The sequence below is a fragment of the Papio anubis genome, chromosome 12 (assembly GCF_008728515.1).
Source record: "Papio anubis isolate 15944 chromosome 12, Panubis1.0, whole genome shotgun sequence".
NCBI lineage: Eukaryota > Metazoa > Chordata > Mammalia > Primates > Cercopithecidae > Papio > Papio anubis.
In genome coordinates this window covers 38,497,438-38,509,898 of record NC_044987.1, presented here as the reverse complement: position 1 = coordinate 38,509,898, position 12,461 = coordinate 38,497,438, and the positions used below count along the sequence as shown (strand labels likewise).

Sequence of the window (12,461 nt, the reverse complement as noted above, 5' to 3'; positions counted from 1 at the left end):
AATGCTAATGAAATTATATACTAGAAATTGATAAAACCAAAATAATCTGGGATAAACAAGTATGGTACCCAGAATAACTAAAGCCTGAGGGTATATGAAGGATGACAAGAATACACATTAAATAAAACGACTAACAACACAAGTTAGAGCAAAAGGGGCAAAAGTAAACAAGAGTAGCAGATGGATAAATAGGTAGTTGAAGAGGACATAATAACCTCATTATGTATGGGACTGGGCACAGAACAGATAATACAGCCAGTAAAATCAGCTCAAGATGTCCAGAGTCTCGCATAAAAATAACTACAACTTAGACCTGAAATTGCAAGTGTTCAGGCCAAATTCAACAGAAGGAACCCTTTTTAATCCTTTGAATGGGAACAACAAACAAGACCAGTGGTGAACATTCTGTCAACATTCTTTCATTTAGATGTTCACTGAGCACCTATTTGGCACTGGATAGCTTACCATTTGATTATGCATAATACAAACTAATCAAAGAAACCCACTAAAGCAGTGCATTTTATACTAGTGTATAAACTGAAAAATCGAAAACCAGACTAAGATGGCAGATTATTACCAATATAATGTCAAATTCTGCTGTGTAACTCATTACAGTTCTGAGACTCAGGACTACTCTTATTATCACATCTGACCTACAGTATTATTTTACCTATATAGTATATTATTTTACCTATATATTTTACCTATAAAGTCATACTTATATCAAGAATCAGACAACACCCAACAAGAATAAAATTACAGAACATAACTAGATTATCAGGATGCTAAAGTGAATTTTTCCACAACCCCCGCTCTCTTTTAGGCTAGACATACATGAAGAATGGCCAACAGCAAGATATACAAGAGTTGCTGAACAGTTTACTGAAGTATGGCAATATTAAGCAGGACTCACCAAAGACAACTACTGTTTTTTGTTTATTTTTTATTTTTTTTCTTTTGAGATAGAGTCTCACTCTGTTGCCCACTCTGGAGTGCAGTGGCGCATTCTTGGCTCACTGCAACCTCGGCCTCCAGGTTCAAGCAATTCTGGTACCTCAGCCTCCCAAGTAGCTAGGATTACAGGCACGTGCCACCACGCCCAGCTGACAATTACTTTTTTTTTTTTTTAAAGATGCAGGATGACATAACTATAGCTGGTTAGGAAACTACTATCTGGGTATCATATGAAGAATGAAATTGCCCGCTTGTGGGCAAAGGTATCAGGCCTATGATGACCTAGAAGGCATAACTGGAGACAAGAGCAACTCTGAAATGACTACAGATACTTAGTAAGACCCATTATATGTTTATTGTGAACTACAGATAGCACAATGGCCTTTCATCCAACTTCAATGGAGTATGCCATTTTCATTTTAAATATTTTTACTTATTTTAACAAGTTTTTCTTTTTTAGAGACGGGGTCTCACTATGTTGCCCAGGCTGGTCTCAAACCCCTGGGCTCAAGTGATCCTCCCACCTTGGCCTCCCAAAGTGCTGGGATTACAGGCATAAGCCACGGCACCCGGCCAAGTATGTCATTTTCAAAAAACAATGGGCAACCACATGGATTAGTGTATTATTCTTCCTACTTCCCAAAAGGGCTTAAAACATCTAATCAATACATTTAAACGCAACACATAATATTTAACTTGAGTTCATGTACTAATAAAAGTACTTAAAGAAATTAGAGATGAGTATATTTCCACCTTCAGATATAAATTTGACTAAAGTGTTTTACTAAGCTAAAGAGAAACATGCAGTTACGTAGTTAGCATTTACTAACAAACAAGGAGCATACATAATTTTTTCTATAAATAATTTTCCTTGTAGCTAAATTCAGCAGAAATTTATGTCAATCTATGGGTGAAAGACATTCTGTGACACATTTAACAATATTAACTACTATTTTGCCAGAGATATCAAAACAAATTCCCAAGGCAGTTTCCCAATTAGGTCTCTGTATAAAAACAGAAAGCATAAAAATAAACTACAATTTAAGGGCATCATTTCTGCAAAAACTGAGATAATATAGGCCAAATAGCAATAATTTTGCTTTGTCAAAGGCTAATGTAACAAAAGAAATAAACAATCTAGACCAGGCATTGCTTACAGCCTCACCCAGACTACAGCAGTCCCACACTGGCAATGTATTAAGATACTGCGATGAAGTGTTAGCCTAGATTAAGTTTTCCACACTGGCAATGTATTAGAATCACCTGCAATAAAGTGTTAGCCTAGATTAAGTTTTCCACACTGGCAATGTATTAGAATCACCTGCAATAAAGTGTTAGCCTAGATTAAGTTTTCCACACTGGCAATGTATTAGAATCACTTGTGATTAAGTGTTAGCCTAGATTAAGTTTTCCACATTAGCAATGTATTAGAATCACCTGAGATGAAGTGTTAGCCTAGATTAAGTTTTCCACACTGGCAATGTATTAGAATCAACTGCGAAGAAGTGTTAGCCTAGATTGTTTAAAATTAAGCTTTCTAACTAGTGTCTATAATGTATCTATTACATACTGTTGATTAAAGAGAGTGCCACAAACAGGTATGATGATTAATGAAATAAAAGATACGTAGAATTTAGCAGGGAAACTTCCATACAGTAGACATTAAGTAAATACTACTTTTCTGTCTTCCAGAGGAGAGTAATGAAAGCTGGCATTCTCTCATGGAAAACAGGAATCATACTTATATTTTTGTCCAGAGAGGATGAGACTAATCTATAATCACAATTCTCTCGAGGAGTACTTAATTTTCTAAAATTCATGTCAGTAAATACTTTTTTATAAAGAAGTTCATAAACTTTAAACTTGCTGGGCTTTCTTTTTTAGGAAATAAATATGTTAAAGTGGCACCGTTAGAAATATTAGTTTGTGATAATAAAAGACACTTATTTAGCGTAATTGCAAATATCCAAAACAGGTTATTTGCAAAGGAATTATCTTTAAAATTAATACCAATGCATTTATCTTAGTATTGTCATTAACATTTAAAAAATGACAATTTTAGAGTTCCAAGGGACCTTACAGATTTTCTAGATTAAGCTTCTTATTTTAAAAGATGAGAAAACCGTAGACTAAAAAGGTTAAACGATAAAGACCAAAGAGCTAGCTCAGCCAGAGACTTCAGTATGGGAGCTTCCTAACTCCCAATACTTCCTTCTTTCTAACATACTATGCTGCTTCATGTGGTTCTGACTCCTCTGCCTCGAATAAGAGTACTGGTTGCCTCTTATTCTATTCTGAGGCATAGTTGTCATTTGTAACTTTCCCATAAAATTAGAATTTTCCAACCTGTTTTCTGAATGAATTTTACAACTAAACATGTTAATCCTCAGCTTTCTACATTTCAAAGCAATACAGAATTCAAAAAATACTTGATTTAAACGTGCAATATATATAATCAAACTGCAAAGAAAACTCCTCTCCTGGATAATTCAGGCTACAAATTTAAAAAAATGAACGTAGTGAGCACCTATCACATGCTGAGACTATGTTAAGTGCTGGAGATATGAAGATGATTAAGATTGCCCTCAAGTACAATAGCTTATAGCCTGGTAGAAAAGGCACTTTAAGCCAACAATTATAGTGTACTTATTAAGGACTCTGAAAAATGACTGGGCAGGGAGCTATGAATGCATATAGAGATTTAGAATGATGGGATCAGACAGTGGTTCCCCAATGAGGTACTGAACACCAATAGGAAAAAAGGCAATAACTACCCATATTTAGCAGAATCCAAAATGAATTATAATAGAGCCACTTAAATTGATTCGAGGAGAAAATGAAAATTGTGTTTTCACACAGCAGTTATCGAATAACTCTCTAATAACAATTAGACTATTATTCAGTGGAAAAGAACCAGATTTCATCATGGCTGCATAAAAAGCAAATACAGGTCTTATATTATTTTTTAATAAAATTTTAAATCATTATTTTAAAAATCAAAGAAAAAGACTGTATCCAAAACGCGTCTAGTTAATATTCATAAGAGCTCTCCGCAAAGCTGCATAAAGTCCTCCTCAAAATTCCAGGATAAAATTCCCATCTGTTACAAGATAAATGACAACCTGGAGAACCCAGTAGCCCAAGAAGGAAGAAAACTACCACTCATTTTGTTTTCTTACACCTATCACCGGGGATAAAAATCACTCAGATTTCTTGATACTGACTTTCAGCTGGAAGATTTAGAAAAGAGAAGCACAGGAGACATTTTTATTTACATATTTAAGCAAAAGGAGAGGCGAGAAGAAAATCAGAGTGTAGAGAAAAGCATGAAAGAAATTAAGAAAGTGAAGCCATGAAAAGAGAGAAAAGGCTTGGGCAAGAATCCAAAACCCAAAGACATAAGAAAGGGTGGAGGAAGAAAGATTGACTGAAGGATGGTTTTGGAAAAAGTGATAGAGAAAGACAGGAAATGTGGGGAAAAGAATGGGGGCGGGGGGAACTGTCTTTAAAAAGGTTTGAGAGGGAATGAGAGACAGGAGAAAGTAATTAACTGGGGCCACCTCCTTTGGGGAGAAAAAGAGATCGGAATATGAAAGGTGGAGGAATCGATAAAGCAGCAGCGAGTTTTAACCTCCTTATCCTCAGCCTCCACGCCCCAGAGAGGGAGGCAGAAGTGGTTCCCAAGTCCCGGGGAAGGAATTCCGGCGCAGCCTTCAGAAACCAGAATCGGCGAATCGGGACAACAATCCAGTGGGTCCCCGGCCCCTCTCCATCCCCTTCGGGCGCTGGGCGGGGCCCTGGGCGTCCTGGTTACCTGGACAAGGAGTCCACGCTGGGCGGCCGAGCTGCCGCCGGCTGGGAGCCAAGACTCTCGCAGCTCGAGCTCTTCTCCATGGCGCGGCAGGGGCAGCAGAGGGAAAGGCTGAAGCGGTCTTCGCGGCCACAGGGCGGGAGAAGCGGAGGGCGGAGTGCTGCGGGCAGGGGCCGCAGTCAGGCCAGCGCCGGCCCGGCAGGGAGACCGGAAGCGGCCATGTTCCCCCAGAGTGCACCGCGCCCGTAGGCTGCTGGGCCGCGGGAAGACCCCACTGCGCCCGCTCAGATGCCGCCACCGATGCGCAGTGCTCGATGTGTCTGGCCGCGCGACCTCTGGTCTTGGGGAAAGGGAGGTGGCGGCTCCCAGGGTGACAGGGTCTGGTGAAGCGGGAGGGATAAAGGACCAGACCCTTAGGGAAGGAGGAGAAATCCTAGGTGTAAGAGGAATGAGGGAACACTAAGCAGGAGGGTATCAGGAAAGAGATAAGGACCTGAGGCCAGGAGGATGATTGAGACAGGAATGTGGAGGTCAAGGAAAACGAGAGGACAGGATAATGAGAGAAAAGTGAGAAAGAGGTATGGAAGAGGGATTGGGGAGGAAACTGATATACATGCAAAAAGAATTATATACTACTGGATGCGGTGGTATTGGATTACCCAAGTAGAAGACAAACTTTTACCAGTGTTTCCATGCCCTTTCAAATTCCCGTGCCTAGCAGGAAGGGAATGTGGAGGAATAGAACTGTGATAAGAGAACAGGAACTGAGTAAAGAGGAAATGCTTCTGCTAGGATTTTTCTGTTACAGAGGACGTAAGTAGGACACCATAAAGGGATTTTTCTGATTGAGATTGAATCCCAATCATCTCATGTATGGGGTGTAAAATTATGCAAAGATTATTCCTGTAAAAAAAAAAAATCAGACGATCCTTAAAAAGAAAAAACTTCCTTGCTAGGATAAATAGAATCATATTGATTTAAACTGGATTTAATTTATAATGTACAACTGATGTCTTTAAAAAAACCTCATACTTGCAGTGCAGTATTAACTTGCAAGTACATTCCCCAGAAGAACAACCTAGCTTAGTTGTAGGAGCTAAAGTAGTTACTGATGAGTATGTGTTTAAGCACAAAAGGCTTAGCCGTTCTGTTCCTTTTTTCAGTTTGGCAAGGACAGACAGCGACCGATTGTTTTTATTTCCATAATTTTTAAGAGATCTTAACTGTACTCTGTAGGCAAAAGGAGTAGGTAGTCAAAAACATTTTTTAACAAGCTTAAGTATCTATAATGACTCATAGAAGAATTTCCTTATTTCTTCACCATCTCTACCTGTCTTCCAAAATGCTAACTCACTGTCAGCTACTTTGACTTAAACTTCCTAAGTATGGTGAACACTGATGAACCCTTCAATGGGAGACCCATATACTTTCTTCCACCCAGTTCATTCCTAGCACTGTGTTAATAGAACCCTCGAAATCTTCTGCCTGATACAACAATATTTGTATGGTTCTATCTAGTGATTAATAAAGAACAGTGTAGTAAAGGTGTAGAGACTTTGGAACCAGACAAACCTGCGTCGGAATCCCGGTTCTGTCACTACAGTTGCTCTGTGCTGTGGTTAAGTTGTTTCTCATCTCTAAAATGGGAATAAAAATATCTACGTAATCGGTTTTCTCTATACAGAGTCGGTTGCACAGTACAGTCTCACTAATTAGATCTATTATTACTTGTTTTTCCACTGAACTTACTGCATTACTTCTAACCTGACTGGTAAAACAGTAACTTCTCAGAGTGAAAACACAAGCAAAGAATATCAGCTGAAAATTAATTAGTGAGCTCTATTAACTGATGAACTCTAAGTGAAAAGAAAAATGAAAAAAAAAAAAAACGGTTGACTCGGGACCTCACTAAAAGTTATTAATTTTTCAATGTATAATCTGGACTGTTTTTTCTCAGACTATCTGCAAGAAGGAACTGTGTTTTGTTTTTAATTTTCAAACCATCACCAACCAATACTTTTTTTAAAATATAAGAAAAATTAATCGCAGTTGGCCCTCTATACCCATGAGTTCCATGTCCTCAGATTCAACCAACCACAGATTGAAAAATTTTTTTAAATTGTAAAAAACAAGACAAACAGAAAACAATACAATGTAACAACTATTTATAACGTTTACATTGTATTAGATATTATAAGTAATCTAGAGTTGATTTAAAGTATACAGGAGAATATGCATAGGTTATATGTAGATATTAATGCCGTTTTATATAAGGGACTTGAGCATCCTTAGATTTTACTATCCTTGAGAGTCCTGAAACCAATAATCTGCAGATACTAAGGGATAACTGCACTAGGAAAATTGAAGAAAAAATATGCAAAATACAAGGCCAAATTGTTTATTAGATTTAACAGATGTTACTCCTTGAAAGTTTCATAAAAGTTCCTAAACACTTTTTCTCAATATTGCGTTGATCTCATCAGACTGACAACAGTTCAGGTATGGGTACTACACCAAAAAAAATTGAGATCTCATAAATTAATAAAGTTGCAGAATACAAAATCAACATCCAAAATTAGTTTGCATTTCTATGCATCAATAATGACCAAAAAAGAAATCAAGAAGGCAATGCCATTTACAAAAACTGAAAAAAAAAGAAAAACAGGAATAAATTTAACCAACGAAATGAAAGACCTCTACAAGAAAAACTATAAAACTCTGATGAAGGAAATTGAAGAAGATGCAAACAAATGGAAAGACATTTCATGCTCATGGAACAGAACAATTAACATTGTTAAAATGACCATACTACCCAAAGCAATCTACAAATTCAATGTCTGTCAAAATATCAGTGTCATTTTCACAAAATAAGAAGAAAAATTCTAAAATTCACATGAAACTAAAAAAGAGCCTGAAAAGCCAAAGCAATCCCAAGCAAAAAGAACAAAGCTGGAGGCATCAGACTATCTGACTTCAAAATATAAATAAATTAAAAGCTATAGCAACAGCAGCATATTGGTATAAAAACAAACACACATACCAAAGGAACATACGAGAGAATCCAGAAATAAATACATGCATTTACAGCCAACTGATTTAACAGACATCAAGAAAACATACTGGGGAAAGGGCAATCTCTTCAATAAATGGTGCTAGATATATTGGATATCCATATTCAGAAGAATAAAACTGGACCCCCGCATCTTACCACATACACAAATCAACTTAAGATGGATTAAAGACTAAAATGTAACACCCAAAGCTGTAAAATAACTACAATAAAATATAAGGGAACTATTTCAGGACTTTAGGCAATGATTTTACAGTTAAAACCTCAAAAGCACAAGTAACAAAAATACAAATAGACAAATGGGACTATATTAAAGTAAAAAGCTTCTGCACGGTAAAGGAAACAATCTACAAAATGAAGAGACAACTTGTTGAATGGCAGAGAATATTTGCAAACTATCTGACAAGGGAGTAATATTTAGAATATATAATGAACTAAAATATGTGAACAGTTAAAAAAATCCCATTAAAAAATAGGCAGGCTAAGCGTGTGGCTCATGCCTGTAATCCTAGCACTTTGGGAGGCTGAGGTGGGCAGACCACCTAAGGTCAGGAGTTCGAGACCAGACTGGCCAACATGGCAAAAACCCGTCTCTACCAAAAATACAAAAAAAAAGAAAAAAGAAAAAAATAGCTGGCATGGTGATGGGTGCCTGTAATCCCAGCTTCAGGAGGCTGAGGCAGGAGAATTGCTTGAACCCAGGAGGCCAAGTTTGCAGTGAGCCTAGATCACGCCACTGCACTTCAGCCTGGGAGACAGAGTGAGACTTCATCCTAAAGAAAAAAAGGGCAAAGGACATAACAGATGTTTCTCAAAGGAAGACACAAGAATAGCCAAAAGGTATATGAAAAAATACTCAACATCACTAATTATCAGGACAATGTAAGTCAAAACCACAATGAGATATCACCTTATCCCAGTCAGAATGACTGTTATCAAAGAGACAAAAAATAACAGATGCTGGTGAGGATGTGGAGAAAAGGGAACTCTTATACTCTGTTAGTGGGAATGTAAATTAGTACAGCCAGTATGGAAAATATTCTGGAAAAAACTAAAAATAGAACTACCCATTACTGGGTATTTATTCAAAGGAAAAGAAATTAGTTATCAAAAAGATACCTGCACCCCATGTTTATTTTGCAGCACTATTCACAGTAACAAAGATGCGGAACCAACCTACATGTCCATCAATGGTCAAATGAATAAAGAAAAAATATATATGCAATGAAATACTATTCTGTCATAAAAAGAATGAAATCATGTCATTTGCAGCAACATAAATAGAATTACAGGTCATTATGTTAAGTAAGCTAGGCACAGAAAGACAAAATCACGTGTTATCTCTCATATATGGGAGCTCAAAAAGTCAATCTCATGGAAGTAGAGAGTAGAATGATGGACACCAGAGGCTAGGAAGAGTGTGTAGAGGATGAGGAGAGGTTGGTTATTGAGTACAAACATACAGTTAGATAGAAGAAATAAGTTATAGACTGGGTGCAGTGGGTCATGTAATTTTCAGCACTTTGGGAGGACAAGGTGGGTGGATCACTTGAGATCAGGAGTTCAAGACCAGCCTGGCGAGAATGGTGAAACCCCATCTCCACTAAAAATACAAAGATTAGTCAGATGTGGTGGCAGGCACCTCTAATCCCAGCTACTCAGGAGGCTGAGGCAGGAGAATCGCTTGAACCCGGAAGGCAGTTGCAGTGAGCCAAGATTGCACCACTGCACTCCAGCCTGGATGATAGAAGGAGACTTCATCTCAAAAAAAAAAAAAAAAAGAGTTCTAACGTTCAATAACAGAATATGAATATGATGTCTATAGTTAACAAGAATGTACAGTATATTTCAAAATAGCTATAGCAGAAGACTTGAAATGTTCTCAACACATAGAAATAATAAATAAGGTGATGGATTCCCTAAATACTCTGACTTGGTCATTACATATTCTATGCATGCAACAAAATATCACATGTGCCCCATAGATATGTACAAATATTATCTATCAAAATGAAAAGACGAGAGAAAATGAAAATGATAAACACATTGAATGACCAAGAAGATATAATTAAAAGATTGAACATCATAGAATAATTTTATGGACATCTTTATACTAAACGCTTATAATCTTAAATAAATAAATATTTTGAAACAGAAACATGCCAAAATTTGCTAAATAAGAAATAGAAAAAAAATAGAAGTTAAAACAATAATCAAAAACCTCTCCCTCAAATATTTTTATGGATCAAGTCTAACAGATTCTGACGAAATTAAGGAACAGAAAAAGAAAGCTGCTGAATCCATTTTATGAGGTCTATTTCTCATAGGCCTTTCCTTTGTTAACATCTATAAACACAAGTGAAATCCTAAATGGAATATTACTTAAAATAGGGTGATGTCAACAAGAGGCCAGACTAGGAAGATGCAGGCTCTTCTTTTCCCACACAGATGTTGACTTAAAAATAATGTACAAGCTGGGCACAATGGCTCACCCCTGTAATCGCAGAATTTGGGAGGCTAAGATGGGTGGATCACTTAAGCCCAAGAGTTTGAGTCCAGCCTGGGCAACATGGTGAAACCCCATCTCTACAAAATATACAAAAAATTAGCTGGGTGTGCTGGCGTGTGCCTGTAGTCCCAGCTACTTGGGAGGCTGTGATAGCAGGATCACTTGAGCCCAGGAGGTCAACACTGCAGTGAGCCATGATTAAGCCACTGCACTCCATCCTGGGTGACAGAATGAGACCCTAAGAGAAAAAAAAAAAAAAAAAAAAGTACAAGAAAATCTGTGGGAGAAGTTAAAGCATGTTAAACCAAGAGAGGATTCTAGAGAAAGAGGTAGGAAAACTTATGGCATTTGGCATACCTGTTTATCGTCCTTTCCCTAGATGGCATATCATGAAGGAATGGGTGGGGTGAACACTCACTTCTTATTAGGACTTCTTCCTGTGGATGAAAGCAAAAAAGGGGACTTTTAATAAAATGTTTTGACTTTTCTGGGGCTGCCTGAGGGACTGGCTTTGGTTTTGCCAGACTCTGAGCACTGATGTTATTGATACCAGAGCTTGGAGCCTATAATAGAGGAGAGCAGCATATTATAGCTCCATTTCTACAGTCAGACACCAAAAGAAGCAGAAGATCAGAAAAGATCTTGGAGGTCAGAGAACTTCCAGCACAGCTGAGCAGTAAACGTCTTCTCTTGCACAAAACTAGTACACAAAGACTGGGAGAGGTGGTTGTTTTTTTCAAATCCTATGAAAAAAGATATAGGTCATACAAAGTAAGGGTAAAACATGTCCCAACCAAAGAAATAAATACAACTCCAAAAACAAGCCCTAAAGAAATTCAGATTTATGAGCTGCCCAAAAAAGAATTTAAAATAACTGTTACAAAGATGCTCAATGAGTCCAGGCACATTGGCTCATGCCGGTAATCTGAGCACCCTGGAAGCTGAGATGGGCAGATCACCTGAGGTCAGGAGTTCGAGACCAGCCTGACCAACATGGTAAGACCCCATCTCTACTAAATACAAAAAATTAGCCAGGTGTAGTGGCACATACCTGTAATCCCACCTACTTGGGGGGCTGAGGCAGGAGAACTGCTTGAACCTGAGAGGCAGAGGTTGCAGTGAGCCAAGATTGCGCCATTGCACTTCAGTCTGGGCAACAAGAACAAAACTCCATCTCGAAAAAAATGAATAAATAAAATGTTGAAAATAAAGATGTCCAATGAGCTTAAAGAGAATACCAATAGATGAATCACAAAAGAATGCATTAACAAAATGTGAATATCAACAAAGTGATAGAAGCTATTTTTAAAAAGGACAAAATTTCTGGAACTGAAAAACACAAATGAACTGAAAAATTCATTAAAGGAATTCAACAGCAAGCTTGATCAGGCAGAAGAAAAAATTAGTAAACTCAAAGACAAGTCATGTGAAACCATTGAGTCAGAAAAACTAAAAGAAAAAAGGAAGAAAAGTAAAGAAAGCTGTGTTAGGCTGTTACTGCATTGCTATAAAGAAATATCTGAGACTGGGTAATTTATAAAGTAAAAAAGGTTTAATTGGCTCACAGTTCTGCAGGCTGTACAGGAATCATGTTGTCCACGTCTTCTTCACTTCTAGGGAGACCTTAGGGAGTTTTACTTGTGGCAGGAAGTGAAGGGGGAGCAGGTGTCTCATATGACAAAAATGGGAGCAAGAGGGAGAGTAGTGGGAAGGTGCCTACACTTTCAAACAATCAGATTTCATGAGAACTTATTCACTGTCACAAGGATAGCACCAAGTCATGAGGGATCTGCCCCCGTGACCAAAACACCTCCCACCAGGCCCACCTCTGACACTGTGAATTAAATTTCACCAGGAGATTTAGAGGGGACACATATCCAAACAATATCAAGAGCCTAAGGGAATTATGGGACACTATCAAGTGAACCAATATATGCATTATAGAAATTACAGAAGGAGAAGAGAGAGAGAAAGAGGCAGGGAGATTATTTGAAGAAATATTGGCTGAAAAATTCCCACATCAAAAGAAACAATGAACATTAAGATTCAAGTAACTAAAAGAGCTTCAACTAGGATAAATTAAATGAGAATCACCCCAAGACACGGTATACCCAAAC

At 37.7% G+C, this 12,461-nt stretch overlaps 1 protein-coding gene across 8 annotated transcripts in view; it reads right to left on the bottom strand.

Annotated features, from left to right (window-relative positions):
- MTMR2 (myotubularin related protein 2) overlaps positions 1-6,433 on the bottom strand; it is an 88,865-nt gene extending 82,432 nt beyond the window's left edge. For 2 of the 8 annotated variants that reach the window (XM_003910576.4, XM_009187147.3), the window contains exon 1: positions 4,769-5,011. Coding sequence is in view for 2 of the 8 variants with exons in the window: in XM_017948883.3 (XP_017804372.1) it covers positions 4,769-4,848 (80 nt within the window). In the remaining 6 variants the exon portion in view is untranslated. The other 6 variants (XM_017948883.3, XM_003910575.5, XM_009187145.2 and 3 more) reach the window with 6 other exon arrangements.
- Between the last annotated feature and the right edge of the window lie 6,028 nt (positions 6,434-12,461).